Source organism: Caloenas nicobarica, chromosome 24 (genome assembly GCF_036013445.1).
Source record: "Caloenas nicobarica isolate bCalNic1 chromosome 24, bCalNic1.hap1, whole genome shotgun sequence".
Classification (NCBI taxonomy): Eukaryota; Metazoa; Chordata; class Aves; order Columbiformes; family Columbidae; genus Caloenas; species Caloenas nicobarica.
In genome coordinates, this window is record NC_088268.1 from 5,002,376 (window position 1) to 5,020,704 (window position 18,329).

The window sequence follows — 18,329 nt, forward strand, 5'->3', positions numbered from 1 at the left end:
GGTGAGCTCCACCGTGGAACACCCAAGCTTCTTCCCATAGCTTTAGAGATGAGAACTTAATCCCGGTGTTCAGACCCAAGAAAAGGAAAGTTCGCTACGATAGAGTTTTATTTTAAAAAGTTCCAAGCAGACCGGGATGTGAAACCTGTGAGCAGATGTGCTGGTCTAGTCCATGCGAGCTTTCAGGGTCCGGGTGGTGATCTTGTCTTTCTCACTAGAGGGGGAAAGAGAAGATAATTAGCGAATTCACATTTAATACCCCCATCTAGACTATCCCTTTGTTAGGAAGTTGCAGTGTGCGCAGGCAGGTTGTTGGTAGCGCGGGAAGGATCATCTGAACTTGAAGGTGGCCGTTAACACTGAGTAACCCCAACTCCTGCTGCTGCACCCCAGGGAGCAGCAGGGAAACAGCCTCACGAGGAAAATAAGTCAGTCGGAAGTTAACGCTGCATCCAGCCGCGGCAAAGAGCATCCTCTTGGCCAGCGCTACCCTTACGTGAGGAGTCCCGCTCCTAAATACCAATGGGAACGCAGCCCAGGAATCCCTGTGCGGCAAGAGCCTAACACTGGGGTTAACGTCCCATGGCTCCTGCAGTTCTAGCAACGGCCATGAACCGCAGCCGGGAGAAATAAAACACTTAGAAAGGACAAAACGTTACTAAGGATAGTGCTGGAAGGGAGCAGGGTAAGGGATGGCCTGGAAGCCGATGCCTTAACGGGCTTTAACATGCAGCTTGTGAAATTCTGCCTGTTCTGCAGGGGAAGAGCGTGGCACTTACATGACGTGTACAACAACACCCATGCCAGACAGGGCGTCTCTGTCCACCGCGTTCAGCATGGCCTGCGAGATCGTTTCGAAGAGGTGGTCAGGTTCCTGAGGAACAGAAGCTGCTTTAGTTGGTGTAAAAACTGAATGTCAACTCAACGGCTTTTGTTCAAACCCTAAAGTATCATCCAAAATGCTGCAAGATTTTTCCCACAGCCTCTTTGTTCTCCTGAGCTCCTTTGGGAAGTACCAAAGGACAGAGATTTTTCACCCCAGCCACGTATCTCGGGTTCTCCAGTGAAGAGCAGGAGCTGAATCCAGGAATCCAGGCCACCCCACTCACCATGTCGGGCTCCCAGAGGGACTCGCACATGCCGTACATCTGCTCAGAGCAGGTGCCGCTCACCACGAAGTCATCGGTTATCATGGGGCAGCCAATCAGGTCCAGAGAGCAGATGAAAGGTTCATGTGTGATGGGGTCCAGCCCGGCGATGACAGGTTCGGTATAGTAAGGTCCAAACCTGCGAAGAACAACATGGCGTAGAGCAGCTCAACCGCCTCGCTGCAGTTCCACATCACACGGAAATACCTATACGAGGAAAACATCCCACAGACAGAACCTTTCGGGTCAACCTACAAGCATCCTGCAGTGGTTTTAGCACAGCAAACAGAACAAGCTTGTACTGCTACAAAATTATTTTAGCAATGTGCAATATTCTTTTGCAAGGAAGTAGAAGATAACATTGTCACTAGATTGAAGTGTCCTTTTTGCTGTACCCCAGGTGGTCTTCCCAGGCTCCCTCCTCAACCTCCCACCTCTCCAGAATCAGATCAACAACTTAGAGAAGTTCCTGTCCCCTAACAACAGCCTCCACCGACACGCGACTCCGTTGTTTGACCGTTACCGTCTCTCGTAGAGCAGATTGGAAACCATGCTCATGAACGTCTGGGGTTTGATCTGCCTCCCTTCCTTCAGCTCGTAGAGATTCAGCCTGAACTTCAGTCTCTGGGCGCTGCAAGAGATGCGAATCGGCATTAAAGCAGAAGCAGGTTCCTTTTCCTTTCGTCTTCACCCGGGCCTGAACTGTTCTTGACTGATAGCAGCTCCTGACACTTGCACGAGGCAGGTAGGTGCTCCTTTTATACCTGAAGTTATTAAGTCTTAGTAGTGATGTGATCTTAAATCATGTGCAGTTTTAGTTAAAAAATACTTCCAGTGAAGGGAGACCAAGGAAAGGAGTGCTTCACCCACCTATTACACCCTTCCCTGCAAATTAACAAAGTCATTTATGCTCAGCAGAGGCTCCCACGCAGTATTTATTGTAAATATGCCTCTTGCAGGCTCGGAGTCCCACTTACACCGTCTGCACGTCCGTGGCCAGCCCGGCCAGCCCGATGTACAACCGCTCCCCCATGGGGAAGATCTTCTGGAAGTCCGTGGTCACCATCTGCGCCTGGATCCCGAACCGCCGGTCCGCGGCGATGGCCACGCAGCCCTTCCCCTTCATGGCCATGACGGCCCCGCCGTTATAGGACATGATCGACTGGAGGGCAGGAGCTCGGTCAGGTGGGGAGGCTCCGGTTCCGCGGGGAGGCCGAAGCAGCCTCCCGCCCCCCGGGTGCCCCCTCCGCCCTTTGGCCCCGCGCCCCCAGCGGCTGCGGGGGGAGGCGCCCCCGCTCGCCTCGCGGTTTTTCCTTTAATTTATCCATTTTTGGAGCTGCCCGCGGCTGCCGCCACGGCCCGGCGGCCCACGGGAATCCCCCACCGCGGGGACGGGGAAGGCCTCCAGCCCACCCGCCTCCCCCGGGGCACCCGCGGGCTCATCCCGCCGGGCCGGGCTTCATCCCAGGGACCCCCGCCCGGGACTCCCCGGCCCCGTCCCGGCGCTCACCATGGCGGCGGCTGCTCGGACCCCGCTCCGCCGCCCCGGCCGCACCGCGCACCGCCCCGCCGCGCCGCGCCGCTGCTCCCGCCTCCCGCCTCCTCCCATTGGCGGCCGCCGCGGCCTCCCGGCAAGCCGCCGCTCGCTATTGGTGGTTCGGCCCGCGGCGGGGCGGAGCTGATTGGTTGCGGCGGCCGCTGAGGGAGGGGCGGAAAAGTGAAGAGTCATAGCGAGCGGGGCATGCCGGGACGGCGGCGGACTGGGCGGAGCCGGAGGGCGGGGCTTGCACAGCTGCATCCGTGGGGTGCGCAGCTGGATGTGTGTGCGAGGGCACGGCGCAGCTGGATGTGCACGCAAAGGGCATGGCACAGCTGGAGGGACACGCAAAGGGCATGGCACAGCTGGAGGGACGCGCAGGGGCACTGCAGAGGTGGTAGGCAGGGAAAAGTTGGACAAACACGCCTGAATTTAACTAGAAATTCCGGGAGCCCCATCCCGCACCACTCTGCTGTGCAGAGCCCTGGTGCGGGTCAGGCCTCGCTCACCCTCTGGGACTCGGGGGCAAAACCCTAAACTCACCCTGTGGGGCCAGGGAGAGTGGGGCTCCTCAGAGGAAAAAAAATATATCTTTGGAGAGTGGCTGGTGCCATAAAGTCACAGTAAAGTCACTGTAAAGTCATCGTAGAGTCACTCTGTAAAGCAGCGAGTCACATCCCGGAGAGGGGGAGGGACCTGACAAATGGCTGCGAGGGTATTTTTTATTCTGAGATCAATTGGAAGGGGGATTTGCGCTCTGCAGAGTTTTGGATTTCCTTCCCCATCCCTGCCTGCCAGCTCGCCCCTCTCCTGGAGGAGACGGGATTAAACTTTTAATTCAGGGGAGTGATGTTGTGCCAAAGGGAAAGAGATCCATGTGTTTGGAAACACTCTCACATGCACAACAGATCGGCCCGCCTGGTTTCAATGAAAATCCCCGGCTCATGCAGGGGCTGTTCATCCGCCCCAGGACCAAGTACCAGAGGCACAGCCTGTCCTGTGACTGTCGTATTTTTAAAGTGTTTTCCATTGTAAAAGGTTTCTTGCAGGGATGAAGTCAGAGGCCACATTCTGGTGGGAACAGCCCACATGCCGGGGAGAGAAGGAGCAGCACAGCCAGATGGGAATTGCCCCACAGGCAGATTCTGGCTGTCTTGCGTGGCAGTGGGGAGGTGACCCCTTCACTTCTCCCTTCACTTTCCCACCCAGCTCGTGCTCTCAGGTCTGGAAGGCAGCGGCAATTCCCTTCCCTGGCCCAGGGCCCCAGCGATTCCCCAACATTTTGTGGCTCTGGGGCTCTTGAAACACCAGGGATCCTCCTGGCACGGCTTTATGCCCTGCATCAAAACATTGACTTCATTATTTCTGGTTTGAAAATAGAATCAGGGCAAGAGGGGAATGTAGATAGATTTTAGGAGATTTTGTAAGAGAGGAGAACTTCAGCAATGCAGGTTTTGGACCCTTTTCAGGTTATTTTTAAGGCAAAATGTGGACTCTGGATGGAAACAGGCTTTCAAGTCTCTTCCATTTTTAATGTCTCAACATGTCCTTTTGCTTATGGGAGAAACTGTGGTGCAGAGGGGCCCGCAGGGTGAGCAAAAATCTTTGTGTTCACACCAGGGGGTGGTTTCCACCTTGCCCAGCGCCTTGGAGAGAGCCGTGAGCACACGGGGAGCACCGGGGCCGCATCCTGCCCCTTCACAGCTTCTTCCCGTCCAGCTCAGCCCGGTCCCGAAGGTGAGGACCATCCCAAGCGGGTGGAAAAAGCTCCACCGAGCCCCTACACTGCTCTTTGCACAGTGAAAATCCACCCTGCCCACCCCACCAGGGGCTGCACCGGCCTCCTCCAGCCCCCCCAGCCGCGTCCAGCCTCGGCCGCTCCCTCGTTCTGGCCCCGAAAAAAGGGGGAAAAGGCAGGGGGGAAAAAGGGAAACTGAGGTAAAACACGACAAACCGTCCCTGGGTGGGCTCGAACCACCAACCTTTCGGTTAACAGCCGAACGCGCTAACCGATTGCGCCACAGAGACCGCACTGGTAGGTGGTTCCGCGGCAGCCGTACTCAGCCGCAGCATCTGCGGGAGCGCCCGCAGGTACCGGTACCGGGCACCGGACACGGGCGTGGCGCCGGTACTGGGTACAAGGAAGGTCACAGGCACTGGTACTGGGCACGGGAACCGGCACTGGGCACCGGCACCGGGCGCGGGCATGGGAACCGGAACCGACACTGGGCACCGGCACCGGGCAACCGGGCGTCGGCACCTGCGCTGGGCACCGGGACACCGGGCGGGACGTTAATCACGCGGCTGCAACCGTGTGGGCCGAGGCGAAACGCGCGTGGGCGCTGCGCCCCGTTGAGTAGCCGGTGCACCGGGTGTCCAGAAGGGCTCTCGGTCGTACCGAGCCCGGGCCGGACCCACGCGGGAGCCGCGGACACGCGCGGGGCACCGGGGCCGTCTGGGGCTTTCCGCTGGAGCGGAGCTACGGAGAGTTGCGGGGGGAGTTGAGCGGTCGCCGACACGAGTGGGCGCCACGGCTGCCCGCACCCCCGAAATCCTGCGGGAGCCCCCGGCGGGATGTCCCCTTCCCCCGGGACGGATCCCGCACCGGCCCCATGGGGGGAAAACGGCGCCCTGAGCCCACCCGCTCCTCTCCCCTTCCTCCCTCTCTTCTATTTCTTTTCCGCTTTTTCCTTTTTTTTCCCCGTCCTTCCCTTTTTTCCTGCTTTTTTTCCTTTCCTTTCCTTTCCTTTCCTTTCCTTTCCTTTCCTTTCCTTTCCTTTCCTTTCCTTTCCTTTCCTGTCCTGTCCTGTCCTTTCCTTCTATTCCTTTTTTCTTCTCCCGCCCCCCCCTTTTCCATGTTCCACTTTCTCCAATTTCCCTCTATTTTTCTTCCTTTTTTATTTTTTCCCCTTTCCCGTCGCCTTCCCCTCCCGCCGCGGGTCCCGCCGAACACCGTCAGGCACCGGCCCCCGTCCCGAGGGTCCCGGGGGAGGTCCGGCGGGGCCCCGCGTCGCCTTTCGGGCGAAAAGTCCTTCCATTTGGGGCCAAAAATGGTCCCAGCGCTGTTCGGGGGACGGTCCCGGGGCACCACCCGAGCTGTGACGCGGTGATGGGGGACCACCGGGACCCGTTAACGGGGAGAGGACGGGGGCTGCCGACGGGCACCGCTACCCCGGTTCGGATTTTGGGCTCGGATTTTAGGGTGTTCTCTTATCCTTCATGAGCAAAACGGGGGGGAAAAGGCGGCAGCAGCGGGGCTCTTCTCAAGCATCGGGGCACCGGTGTCCCCCGGGGCGGGGCGGGAGGGGGGGACCGTGTCCTGGCGGGGCGGGGCGGCGGGGGGGGGGTGGACCCCCAATCTCGGCCCCTCACTCCCCTCCTCCGCAACACCCCAAAGGAATGAGGTCACGTGAGGCGGGGCGGGGCCTGGCGGCGGCTGGAGGAGGGAAAAAAAAAAAGAAAAAAAGGAGGAAAAAAGAAAATTAAAAAAAAAAAAACAGGAGGAGGAAGGAGGGGAAAAAAAAAAAAAAAAAATAAAAAAAAAGAAGGAAAAAAAGAGCGAGAGGAAAAAAGGCCCCGGCCGCAGTGCCGCCGCCGCGCCGAGCCGAGCCGCGCCGACCGGCGGGAGCGGAGGGGCGGCCCCGGGGCCGCCGCTGCCGCCGCCACCAGGTAGGGACGCGGCTCCGGGTCCCCCCCCCCGCGCCGCTACCGGGCTCCGCCGCCGGGCCCCCCCGCGCCCTTTTCTCTCCGTGTTCAAGATGGCCGATGGCCGCCGCCGCCCCCCGCTTTGTGCCGCGGCCCCGCTCCTGCCCGGGGGAGGCGTGACCCCCCCCCCACGACGGGCACCGGCGAGGGGACACGGAGCTCTGACAGCCCCGGCTCCCGCCGCCCCCCCCGCCGGCCCCGGTGCGGCGTGGAGCGGGGCGGTGCGGTCCAGCCGGGGGGGGCCGGGCCGGGCTGTCAGCGGCCCCGAGTACAAAGGGCTGCGGGGCACCGGGTGTGCCCCACCCCCGACCCCAAATCGTGCCCACATCCCTCCCCCCCCCAAAAAAATGAAGCGGGAGCTGCCCCGCGGCGCCGGGACGGGCCCACCCGCCGCGCTGCAACCGGGGACCGCGGGGCACAGCGCGGGGTCACGCGTGTCCGTGCGCCCGTGGCGGGCGGGTGTCACGCACCGGCGCGGGGGGGGGTGCTTGTGCGCGCACGGGTGTGTGGACACGCGTGTCCGTGCCCTCCCCGCGGGGTTTCCTCCTCCCTTCCCGCTGTTTCGCTCCTCGGCAGCAGCCGGTGCCCGCGTCCCGCACCCCGGGAGGGGCGGGGGATCCCGGCGGGGCGGGCGGGGGCTCACGCTCCGCTGCCTTTTTGTCGTGTTGGCGGTGCGTGGGGGCCCGTGGCCGCCGTGCGAGCGAGCGGGCAGTGCCGGGGGGAGCTGTCCCGCTTTATTTCCCGGTCCCCGGGCTCGCCGCCGCCGGTGAGTCCCGCAGGGAGGGGGCGGCCGGTCGGGTCCAAGTTCCCGGTGACTTTGAAACGTCCTTCCTCACCCGTGCCCGGTCCGGGGGGATTTTGGGGAGGGGGGCGGACCGTGCCGGGCCGCCGCCCATGGAGACAAAAGACCCCGAAATTCGCGGCCGGGGGTGCCGGAGAGGCGGCTGTGGGCGGCGGGACCGTCCCCGGCGGCGGGACCGGAGCAGCGGCCGCCGCTGGCGGGACGGGGCGGCCCCGAGGGCTCCGGCGGGGCCGGTGCTACGGGCCGCTCCTGGCCCGGGGGGGTCCGGGGCTTTGTTCGCCCCCGCGACAGGAAATCGCGGTTGTTATCACCCAGTTTATTGGAACCAGTTCGCGCCGGTGGCTCAGGCTCCCCCCACCCGCGGAGACCCGGGTCGCCATTGGCGGCTGCGAGCACCAAAAGCAGCAAAATCCACCCAAAATGCAGCCGTGGGACCTCGACCCCCCAGGATTCCTCCTGGCCGGCGGGGGGGGCCTGGCAGTGGCCCCCGTCGCCTGTGGGCAGCAGAGGGCTGAGGGCACCTGCCCAGGGGCAGCAGGGTGGCTTTGAGGTCCCCATCCCTATGGTGTCTCCATCCCCACAGTGTCACCATCTCTGTGGTGTCCCCATCCCTGCAGTGTCTCCATCTCTGTGGTGTCACCATCCCCACAGTGTCTCCATCCCCATGGTGTCCCCATCCCTGCAGCATCCTCATCCTGTTCCCTGTGGTGTCCCCATCCCTGCAGCATCTCCATCCTGGTCCCCATGGTGTCCCCATCCCTGCAGCATCCTCATCCTGTTCCCTGTGGTGTCCCCATCCCTGCAGCATCTCCATCCTGGTCCCCATGGTGTCCCCATCCCTGCAGCATCTTCATCCTGGTCCCTGTGGTGTCCCCATCCCTGCAGCATCTCCGTCCTGGTCCCCGTGGTGTCCCCATCCCTGCAGCATCTCCGTCCTGGTCCCCGTGGTGTCCCCATCCCTGCACACTTGCCTCCAGGGACTCCGTGGTGGCTGAACGCGATGAGAGGCCCAGACCGGAGCCCGGGAGAAGCACCGCAAGGAGCGAGCGGGGGCCGGGGCGGGTTCCCCAGGGCAGGCGCTGTACCGCGGGGTGCGGGGGTGCGGCTGTACCTCTGTGTGCGTGCGGACGGTATGTGCGTGTACGTACCGCATGTGTGTACGTACCGCATGTGTGTACGTACCGCATGTGTGTGCACACGTGTGTGTGTCTCCCTGGGGTGGGTGGGGATTTGGGTGCGTACAGGTGTTGCTGTTGGCACAACCTGGCGCTGCCATCGCGCCCACGCTCCTTTACGCAAACCCTGGGGTTTCTTCTCCCCTCTCCCCCTCACCTCGGATGGTTGTAATAATATTCTGGCTCCTCTCCAAGTATCAGGGTTGCCATGGAAACAATAAAACTGCAGTGATTTCGGGCCCTGGCTCCGCCGTCTCCCATTGTAAACGTAGAAGCGCCGGAGCGGGCAGGCGGCGATTCCCCCGCATCTGCGCCCGGGGACGCTGCCCGTGCTCTGAGTGCACACCCAGCCTTGCACACCCAGCCTTGCACACCCGCACTCAGGTGCTGCGGGCAGGTGGCCAACACCGGTCTCGGGAGTTTCTATAGAAACCGCGAGGCGGTGGCTGAAAATGCCTTTTCCATCGAAGAAAACAAAAACACACTTTGTGTGTGTGTTTGTGCGTGTGTGTGTGCACAGCCCGGGAGCTGTGCAAGGGGCTGGCTAACAGGGGTCATTTGTCCCCACTCGTCATGGTGGGACCCATTTAGGGACCCCCGGGAAGATGCAAACGTGAGGCAGATGGAGCTGGGCAGTGCCCGGGGGCTGCACAGGGCGGTGTGTGGGTGCTGCTTGTGCCCCCCTGGGACTGGCAGGGTGCAGGGCTGGGGCTGTCCCAGTGCTCCCAGGGCCACGTGTGGCACATCGCAGGGAGCACCAGGCACCCCCTTGGCCCTGGATTTGTTCATTAAAGGGTGCGCTGGGTCCCACAAATCCCATCCTTGCATGAAGTGGCCGTTAAGGGTGGCCCCGGGTGTTTCCCCGCAGGGAGGATCCGCCGCGGTGCTGCTCCAAAATGCACAGGACCACCAGGATAAAGATCACCGAGCTCAACCCCCACCTGATGTGCGCCTTGTGTGGCGGCTACTTCATCGACGCCACCACCATCGTGGAGTGTCTGCACTCCTGTGAGTGTCCTGGGCACCCAGGGGGGCCCCGGGAGGCGTGTTTGTGCTGCGCTGAGACCTTCCCGCGGTCCCCAAACCCATCCTGCGCCAGCAGGAGCTGCAGGGGCGTGGATGGGGCCGGATTGAGTCCTGGCTGCTGTGGGGGTCGGGGCGCTTCTCCGGGCTGGCAACAAGGGCTCTGCCCCCTCGTCCGTCTGTCTGTCCATCTGCTCACGCTGAGTCTCTCCCCACAGTCTGCAAAACCTGCATCGTCCGCTACCTGGAGACGAACAAGTACTGCCCCATGTGCGATGTCCAAGTGCACAAAACCAGACCCCTCCTCAGCATCAGGTGAGCTCTGGGGGGTCCCCACACGCCGTGTCCCCGCGCCCCAGTCCTGGGTGGGTGCCACCGTGTCCCCCGGGGGATGCTGGGGTGACAGCGCCAGGGTGGGCTCACAACAGCGCAGGTGACGGTGTCCCCAGCCGCGGTAGCAGTGGCTTCGTGCCGGCTCTGCCCCGGCCCCGCGTCTGGCTGGGGAAAGCCAGACACATCCCGTCAGCTGTGGAATTGGCTCTGCAGGTGGTTGGCATAGAAACCATGAAAGGCTGCAATACATCACTCAGCCTTTTTTTTTTTTTTTTTTTTTTTTTAGCCTCTTCCATGTAAACCCGTTTCTGTAGTAACACTTTTTCCGTCTTTTTTTTTTTTTTTTTCTGGTTCACTATGAAATACTTACACTCCGGCTCCCACGGCTCCTTTGCCAAAACATCCCTGCGTGCGTGCGGAGACAGATCCGCAGCCGCCCGCGCCGCAGATGGGCACCGCGCACCCCGGCAGCCCCCCGCCCCGGCTGTCACCGCGTCACGGTGTCACAGTGTCATGGTGTCACGGTGTCACGGTGTCACGGTGTCACAGTGTCGCAGTGTCATGGTGTCACGGTGCCTTCTCATCCCCTTTGGTCCCGGCGGGGGAAAAACATGGGGCACATCTGGGCAGAGGCGCTGCCACAGGTGGCGGGGGCGTGATCCAGATGTGGCACCACAGAAAACTCTCTGCACCGACGAGGGGCTCGATTTCCCCTTTACTCCCCAAACCGGTGCCGCGCAGCACCGAAACACCCGCGGTCCCGGCGCGATGCTGCGCGGTGCCGAGGATGCTGCCCCCCCAGCACCACCCTGGGCTCAATGGGCTTCACTTGTGCAAGAGCAGGGACCGGCTGCTAATTAAGCTGCCAGTCAAGCAGCTGAGGTTGCTTTTTCATTAGCTTGCTGTAAATTATAAAGCGAATTCTCTGGGTACGTATTATAAATAAAATCACAGCGGGGCCTCGTGAACTAGAGTGACATCACCAAGGAATTAGGGATGAAAGACATGGCGAGGCTAAAAATAATATAGGGTACAGTCATTTGTTTTTCTTTAAAATAAAGGCCTTATTATTAAAATGGAAATAATTGCAGATGTAATTTACTTTTCACCAGTCCCACTGCTCTTGCTTTGTTTTTGAGGGTTTTTTTTTTTAATATTTGGCTGAGATGCTGGTTTTAAATTGTGCCAGCTGCCCTGTCTGCAGGGTCCCAAGCCTTCCAGCAAAATCCCGTTCCCAGCTCTGTGCTGAGGCTGCGGCTGGAGCTTCCCCAGTTCCCCCAGTGCTTTAGCAGATCCCACGGGGGGACGGTCACATTTTAGGGTGCCCGCTTTGCTTTCCCGTGTAACAACCGGACGGTGGACGCTGTCCTGCTGTCCTCACCACAGGAAATCAAACCCTGAGCCCTGAACTGCAGCCGAGTCCAAAAATAAAATTAGATGCAAATTAAAACTTGCAGAAACATTTGCTGATGTTAGACTCTTTTTTTTTAAAGTTCTCAGTGTGTTTTTGTAATCGTTTTGACTACTGAAACAGATCCCAGCCCCAAAATGCTGCTGTCATCATCCCTAGCAATTACAAGGATTTTTGAAATGGTTTTCTTTCTTTTTGCAGAGTTAACCCTTGGCGGTGATGGGTTTGGCTACGAGACGGGGTCGTGGCATCGCCGCGGGATGGGGATTTGGGACTTTGTGCTGGGAGTTTCCCAGGCGGGAGATGTGGGGAAGGAGCACACGGTGCAGAGCAGCTGCCAGCAGCCCGGGGAATCGACGTGCTCCCTGATCCACCTGGTTTCTCCCTCTTTTCCTATTTCTTTTTTTCCCCTCCAGGTCGGACAAAACCCTACAGGACATCGTGTACAAACTGGTCCCGGGGCTTTTCAAAGGTACAGCCGTGGAGAATTATAATTGCGTGGGTTTGGGGTTGTTTGTAACTCGCTCCCACCCACCAGTGAAACTGGTTCCCCGGATTTTGCGCTGCCCGTGGGACGGGGACAGCAGGAAAAACACACGGTGTGAAGGGACAGGGACGGCTCTGCCCACCCCCAGCTCCGGCAGCGCGGGGGCTGCTGCGGGGGGCACCTCCTGCTCCCCTCCTTGCCCCCGTCGCCCCCGTGGTGTGGCTTTTTTTTCCCCCCTCACCTCCCTCCTCCCGCAGACGAGATGAAGAGGCGGCGCGACTTCTACGCAGCCTACCCCATGGCCGAGGGTGAGTGTCGGCACCGGGCGCCCCCGTCGCCGCGGCCGGGCCCCCCCGCGGCTCAGCCGCCCCCTCCCGCTGCTCCCGCAGTTCCCAACGGCTCCAACGAGGACCGCGGGGAAGTCTCCGAGCAGGACAAGGGGAACCTGACGGACGACGAGATCGTCAGCCTGTCCATAGAGTTTTACGAGGGCTCAAGGTACTTTTTTCTGCCTCTCCGTACGTCCCGGTGGGTTATTTTAAGTTTCTCGTGCCGTTTTCTTCCTCCGTCAACCTTGTCCTGTGTTCGCTTTTCTCCCCGCAGAGAGGAGAAGAAAGGGGCTGTTGAGAACGGGGACCTGGAGAAGGAGAAGGTGAGCGTGGTGGGAGCACGGGATGGAGAGCTCGGTGCCCAGCCGCCCCCCGGGCTCTTGGGCTGCGGGGGGACGGGAGGGCGCCCCGAACTGGAGGAGCTGGGAACTGCCCATGAATCGCACGGCGGGCTCTCAGCAACGCCTCTCCCCCCGGCCCCCTCCCGCTGCCCCCCCAGAACAACGGGGTGCGGTTCCTGCGCTGTCCCGCTGCCATGACCGTCATGCACTTGGCCAAGTTCCTCCGCAACAAGATGGACGTTCCCAGCAAGTACAAGGCGAGTTTGTGCCCGGGATCCGCTCCCTGCCCGGCTTTCGGTGGGCTCGGGGGGGCCGTGGTCTGAAAGGAGGGTGGGGCGAGGTGGGGTCGGGCTCTGCTCCCGAGGAATAAATGACAGGATGAGAGGAAACGGCCCCAAGTTGCGCCGGGGGAGGTCGAGGTTGGAAATTTGGGATAATTTCTTCCCCAAAGGGCTGTGGGGCATTGGGACAGGCTGCCCAGGGCAGTGCTGGAGTCACCATCCCTGGAGGGGCTGGACAGACGGACATGAGGTTCCTGGGACATGGGGCAGTGCCAGGGCTGGGGAACGGTTGGACTTGAGGGGCTTTTCCAACCAAAACGATTCCGTGATTCCGTGTCGCATCCCCTGCTGCAAACGCTCCGCGCGTCACCAAATGTTGCGACAGCCCAAGTTCCGCGTCAGCGGGTGGGCGCTGGGGCAGGATCTGTCCCTTGTAGCACATCGTGTGTAAACTGAACCTGCTCCGGCTTGTGGCGAGTGCCCGGGAGTGGCACCTGGGGACGGCAAAGCCCCGATGTCCCGGGAGCGGCTCCGCGGGGGCTGGCGGGGCCTCCGCCCCTGGCCGGGGGGGCTGACGCTGTCCCCTGCCCAGGTTGAAGTCCTGTACGAAGACGAGCCCCTGAAGGAGTATTACACCCTGATGGACATCGCCTACATCTACCCCTGGAGGAGGGTAAGCGGAGCGGCCGCCTTCCCGGGCTGGGCTGGGGAAAAGCTGCGGGAAACCGTCCCGCAGGGGAAGGCTGGAGGCGTTAAAAAGGTTAAAAACGGGAAAATACTTAAAAGTTTGAAGAACCTAAAAATTGAAGAACTTAAAATATGAAGAGCTTTTAAAAAATGAACAACTTAAAAATTGATAAAACTTAAGATATGAAGAACTTAAAAATTGAAAAACTTAAGATTAGAAGAACTTAAAAATTGAAGAACTTGAGATCTGAACAACTTAAAGATAGAAAAACTTAAAAATTGAAAAACTTAAAGTTTGAAGAACCTAAAAATTGAAGAACTTAAAATATTAATAACTTGAAGATTAGAAGAACTTAAAAATTGAAGAACTTAAGATCTGGAAAACTTAAAGATAGAAAAACTTAAAAATTGAAAAACTTAAAGATAGAAAAAATACGAAGAACTTAAAAATTAAAAAACTTAAGATTAGAAGAACTTAAAAATGGAAAAACTTAAAATATCAATAACTTAAAAATGGAAAACCTTAAGATTTGAAGAACTTAAAAATTGAAAAACTTAAAATATCAATAACTTAAAAATGGAAAACCTTAAGATTTGAAGAACTTAAAAACCGAAACATTTGGGAATTGAAAGCATTCACTGAAAAGCTTAAAACCTGGAGCGCTTCAATAAACCCCAGACGCCCCCTCCTCACAACGGCGTTTGCTGCAGGTGTGGGGTTTAAGGGGCCGGGGGGGGCTGCACGTGCTTTTTCCCCCCGCTCTCCAGGACAAGCCCGGGGGAGCTGGTGGCCGTGGGGACACCGGGGGTGCCACCGGGTGCCCCCATCGCCCCTGTCCCCCCGCAGAACGGGCCCCTCCCGCTGAAATACCGCGTCCAACCCGCCTGCAAGCGCCTCAAGCTGTCCCAGCCCGTCACCCCCGAGAGCGTCAACACCAGCGGAGCCTCCGAGTGCGAGTCGGGCAGCGACAAGGCCCCCAGCCCCGCCGCGCCCCCCGCCAGCGCCCCGGCGCTGCCCAGCCCCGCCGCCCCGGCACACGGCTCCCCCAGCGCCGGCACCGGCACCGCGCTCAACGGCACCTCGAACTGCCACCCGCTGCCGCCCGCCCGGTGCCGCAAAACGACTGTGAACGGCAGCGCGGCCTCCGCCTTGACCTAAAGGGCGACGGAGCGGGGACTCCTGGCTGCGTTTTATATGTCTCTATATATATTATATATACATATATATATATGTGTACATAGGGAGAAAAAAAAAAATTATACATACTTATTTTCTATTGATTGAGCAGATTAATTTAAAGTGCAAATAAGACACATAAATGTGGTGGAATATTTTTGAATGTTTTTCCTTTTATTTTATTTTTTTTTAACGTTAACGTACGTAAGCCGCATGCCGGAGCCGGGAGCCACGCGGGCGCCGCCGCCAGCCTTGCTTGTTTTTTCTCTAACAGTTTTCCCCCTTCCCATCCCTGTCCCCGTCCCCTCCCGCAGCAGACGGGGCCGTGACCGGGGACACCCGGCTGCACAGGTAAGGGCCAAGCACAGAAGCCAAAAACTGCCCCCCCACCCCGCTGTGCCCTGTTTTGTTTGCTTTTTTGTCTCTATTTGAAGGTTTTTGGCACTGGGTTCGATAACGTGGTGCCTGTGCCCCCCCAGCTTTGCTTTCCTGTGCATGTTCCTGTTTCTTTTTTGTTTGTTTTTTTTTGCTTTCCCTGCGTGGTCTCTGGATGGTGTTTCAGGCTCAAGCTCACACAGACACTTCCCTTTGTGCACAGTAAGTAGGTGCTTTTAATTTTTCTTTATTTTTTCCCCCCACCCAGCTTAAAAAAATGAAGGTTACAAGCTGGCGGTGAAGAGCCAGATGTACTGGGGGGAGGAGCACAAGCCCCTGCTGAATATGAGTTTCCACCTGGCAATTTTGGCTGGAGGCATCTAAACCATCGGGGGCTGCTCTGGCAGCACCGGGGGGGATCTGTGGGGGTCCCAGGGGCTTCAAACGCCGCTGGTGGGTGCAGCAGCCAGTTGGGGGGTGCGGGACCCCCACGATCCCAGCTCCCCGCTCACCTCCACGGCTTCGACGCCACATTTCAGAGCAGTTTTGTGCCCCCCCAGCCCTGCCCCATCCTTCCCACCCTCTCCTCTTGCCCCCACGCTGGGGTTTTTAAGGAAAAAAAAAATAAAATTAAAAAAATAAGACTACAGTGCCTTGAGCCAGGGGGCTCCGGTGAGGGGTGAGCGTGGGAAGGTGCTGCTGTGTTTTGGGTGGGAGAGGGGAAGGGACCAACTTTCTATATATTGACAAAAAAAAGCACACGAGCCCCGGGGAGCGCAGACCCCAGGGGTTTCTCTCCATCCCTTGCTGGGGAGGGGGATGAATGACAAAAAAAAAATAAGCAAGTGCCTGCAGCGCCCAGACAGCACCCGCGGCACGGCGAGAACCAAAGGAATGCAGCGCGGGAATTGTATGAACAGCCCGACTCCAAAGGTCAGGAAACGTGGGAAGTTGTTACTGGTTTGTTTTTTTTTTTTTAATTATTTTTGAAGGACCGCACCCCCATCATGGACTCGCCAGAGGCACCTTTGCTATAGCACAGCCCTGGCACTGGGGATGGGACCGGGAAGGGGCCCCTGGGGCCTTTTTTGTTTCTCTCTTCCCCATCCCCGGGCTGGGGCTGGACAAGGGGCTCGAAACATGTCGGAGCCTCCGTTTGTCTTGACTTTGACACCCCTTTTCTCCTTGTAAATAGGCCAAAATGGACTGAGGGAGGCGGCTGAAGTGCCTCGGTCTGGGGTTTGTGTGGGGCTCTTGGGGGGGTCGTTTTGTTTTCTGTTTTTTTCCTATATGGTACAAACCAAATTGCTCTGTATGTTTGCATCCTGTACGACGTTTTAATGTCTTGTAATATATTCTGATATTCATATATCGTTATCGGTTAAACATTTGTACAAGTATACAGCTTTGTAAATGTAATAAATGCTGCAGACTGTCAATTCCCTTAATTAGTCTGTATGGATCCACCTGCATCCCGACAGGCACCCGCAGCTCTGGCAATGCAAAACCTGTCCCCAAAGTCCCGTTATCCAGTGGATTTATTTTTTCCCCCTTCGTTATCCCTTGCAGTGCCCCAGTGGGGCAGGAGGGAAAACTGCTGCCCCCGTGCTGGGGACGAGGCTGATTTTCTGCAGCTGGTGGCAGCTCAGAGCTCAGTAATTAATGTTAACTGGGGTGGGAGCTCAGCATCCTCCCTCCTGTACGAAGCGGGGTGAACACCCCCAAGGTGCTGAGCTCCCGTGGGCTCTGTCAGGGCTTTGGGGGCAGCCGGGCACCCTGCACGGCCTCAGTTTTGTGGGTGCCGTCGCAGTACGGGGGGGTGCGGGTCTGCTTGCACCCACACAGCCAGACCATCTTGTCCTCCTCGGCCACGAAGCGCAGGGGGGAGATCCCCGGAGCCGCTTTCTTGTGGGCACCGTCGCAGAAGGGCTGCAAAGCAAACGGGGAGCGGGTGAGAGATGGGGATGAAACAGGAGGGACCGTGTCCTCTCCATCCCTGCGGCTGAGAGACCCCCCACCCGTGGGGCCACCCCAGTCCCGTCTGCATCCTGGGTTGGGGGGGAAATCACAGAATCACAGAATGTCAGGGGTTGGAAGGGACCTCGAAAGCTCATCCAGCCCAATCCCCCGCCGGAGCAGGAACACCCAGATGAGGTTACACAGGAAGGTGTCCAGGCGGGTTGGAATGTCTGCAGAGAAGGAGACTCCACAACCTCCCTGGGCAGCCTGATCCAGGCTCTGGCACCCTCACTGGGAAGAAGTTTCTTCTCCTATTTAAGTGGAACCTCCTGTGTTCCAGTTTGCACCCACTGCCCCTTGTCCTGTCACTGGTTGTCACCCGGAAGAGCCTGGCTCCATCCTCCTGACACTCGCCCTTTCCATATTGATCCCCATGAATGAGTCACCCCTCAGTCTCCTCCAGCTCAGAGCCCCAGCTCCTCAGCCTTTCCTCACACGGGAGATGCTCCACTCCCTTCAGCATCTTTGTGGCTGCGCTGGACTCTCTCCAGCAGTTCCCTGTCCTGCTGGAGCTGAGGGGCCCAGAACTGGACACAATATCCCAGATGTGGTCTCACCAGGGCAGAGCAGAGGGGCAGGAGAACCTCTCTGACCTCCTGACCGCCCCCCTTCTAATCCCCCCCAGGTCCCATTGGCCTCCCTGGCCACAAGGGCCCAGCGCTGGCTCAGCCCACAGCACCGGGTATTCCCAAGTGGTCTCCCATCCACGTACTAACCGGGCCCGACCCTGCTTAGCTTCTGAGATCAGACGACATCGGGCGTTCTCAGGGTGGTATGGCTGTATATATATATTTTCATATATATACACACACGTATGTATATACTTATGTTCCCCAAGTATATCCTGATAGTATCTGAACTAAGCCCTTTTTTCAAGGGCAGAGCAGAGGGGCAGGAGAACCTCTCTGACCTACTAACCGCCCCCTTCTAATCCCCCCCAGGTCCCACTGGCCTCCCCGGCCACCAGGGCCCGGCGCTGGCGGCCCCGCTCGCACCTGCCGCCGGCTGTGCCCGCAGGCGCACCACCCGTATTTCTGACCCGCCTTCAGCTCCACCGCGAACGGCTCCTTGGCGGCGATCGCCGGGGCGGGGGGGGCCGAGCAGCGGCGCACCGGGATGTGCAAACCCGCCCGGGGGTGCCGGTACCGGAGCCGCCCGCCGCCCCTCACCAGTGTCACCAGCGCAGCCGCCCTGAGCGGCCCCATCCCGGCCACCTTCCCCGCGCCGGCTCTTCCGCCGGAAGCGCCGCGCCGGGCGGGCTCGGCGGAGCGCGGCTCCCGGAGCACAAACGTTCCCCCTCGGAGCACGAAGGTTCCGCCTCGGAGCCCACCCCCGTGATACCGTAAAATCGGCAAAGGAGCGACCTCTTAAAACCACGTTTTAGGGGTTTAAAAGTAGCATTTCTTAATGGGGGTGTCCCTCCATAGGTCATACATGGCTTATACTGACAGGAAAATTACATATTCGTCACAATTCTTGACACCATTAACATATTCCAC

At 59.0% G+C, this 18,329-nt stretch overlaps 3 protein-coding genes, 1 non-coding gene and 1 pseudogene across 4 annotated transcripts; 1 reads left to right on the forward strand and 4 right to left on the reverse strand.

Moving 5' to 3' along the window:
- Positions 1 to 90: 90 nt before the first annotated feature.
- PSMB3 (proteasome 20S subunit beta 3) lies at positions 91 to 2,733 on the reverse strand. Its single transcript, XM_065651134.1, has 6 exons — positions 2,659 to 2,733; positions 2,126 to 2,310; positions 1,672 to 1,779; positions 1,110 to 1,287; positions 780 to 874; positions 91 to 214 (listed from the first exon to the last, which is right to left on the reverse strand). Exons 1-6 carry the CDS (start codon positions 2,659 to 2,661, stop codon positions 166 to 168), a joined length of 618 nt encoding a protein of 205 aa, XP_065507206.1. The 5' UTR covers positions 2,662 to 2,733; the 3' UTR covers positions 91 to 165.
- A 1,906-nt stretch (positions 2,734 to 4,639) lies between these two features.
- On the reverse strand, positions 4,640 to 4,713 carry TRNAN-GUU (transfer RNA asparagine (anticodon GUU)). The gene has a single exon. It is a non-coding gene; the product is annotated as a tRNA-Asn (tRNA).
- A 1,501-nt stretch (positions 4,714 to 6,214) lies between these two features.
- PCGF2 (polycomb group ring finger 2) lies at positions 6,215 to 16,249 on the forward strand. The gene is made up of 10 exons (XM_065651251.1): positions 6,215 to 6,354; positions 9,236 to 9,375; positions 9,609 to 9,705; positions 11,551 to 11,606; positions 11,879 to 11,929; positions 12,011 to 12,119; positions 12,225 to 12,273; positions 12,450 to 12,548; positions 13,165 to 13,245; positions 14,107 to 16,249. The coding sequence occupies exons 2-10, from the start codon at positions 9,264 to 9,266 to the stop codon at positions 14,416 to 14,418; spliced, it is 966 nt and encodes a 321-aa protein (XP_065507323.1). The 5' UTR covers positions 6,215 to 6,354; positions 9,236 to 9,263; the 3' UTR covers positions 14,419 to 16,249.
- CISD3 (CDGSH iron sulfur domain 3) lies at positions 16,129 to 18,072 on the reverse strand. The gene is made up of 2 exons (XM_065651252.1): positions 17,826 to 18,072; positions 16,129 to 16,740 (listed from the first exon to the last, which is right to left on the reverse strand). The coding sequence occupies exons 1-2, from the start codon at positions 18,033 to 18,035 to the stop codon at positions 16,561 to 16,563; spliced, it is 390 nt and encodes a 129-aa protein (XP_065507324.1). The 5' UTR covers positions 18,036 to 18,072; the 3' UTR covers positions 16,129 to 16,560.
- LOC135998309 (5S ribosomal RNA) lies at positions 17,498 to 17,616 on the reverse strand (annotated as a pseudogene).
- Positions 18,073 to 18,329: the final 257 nt, after the last annotated feature.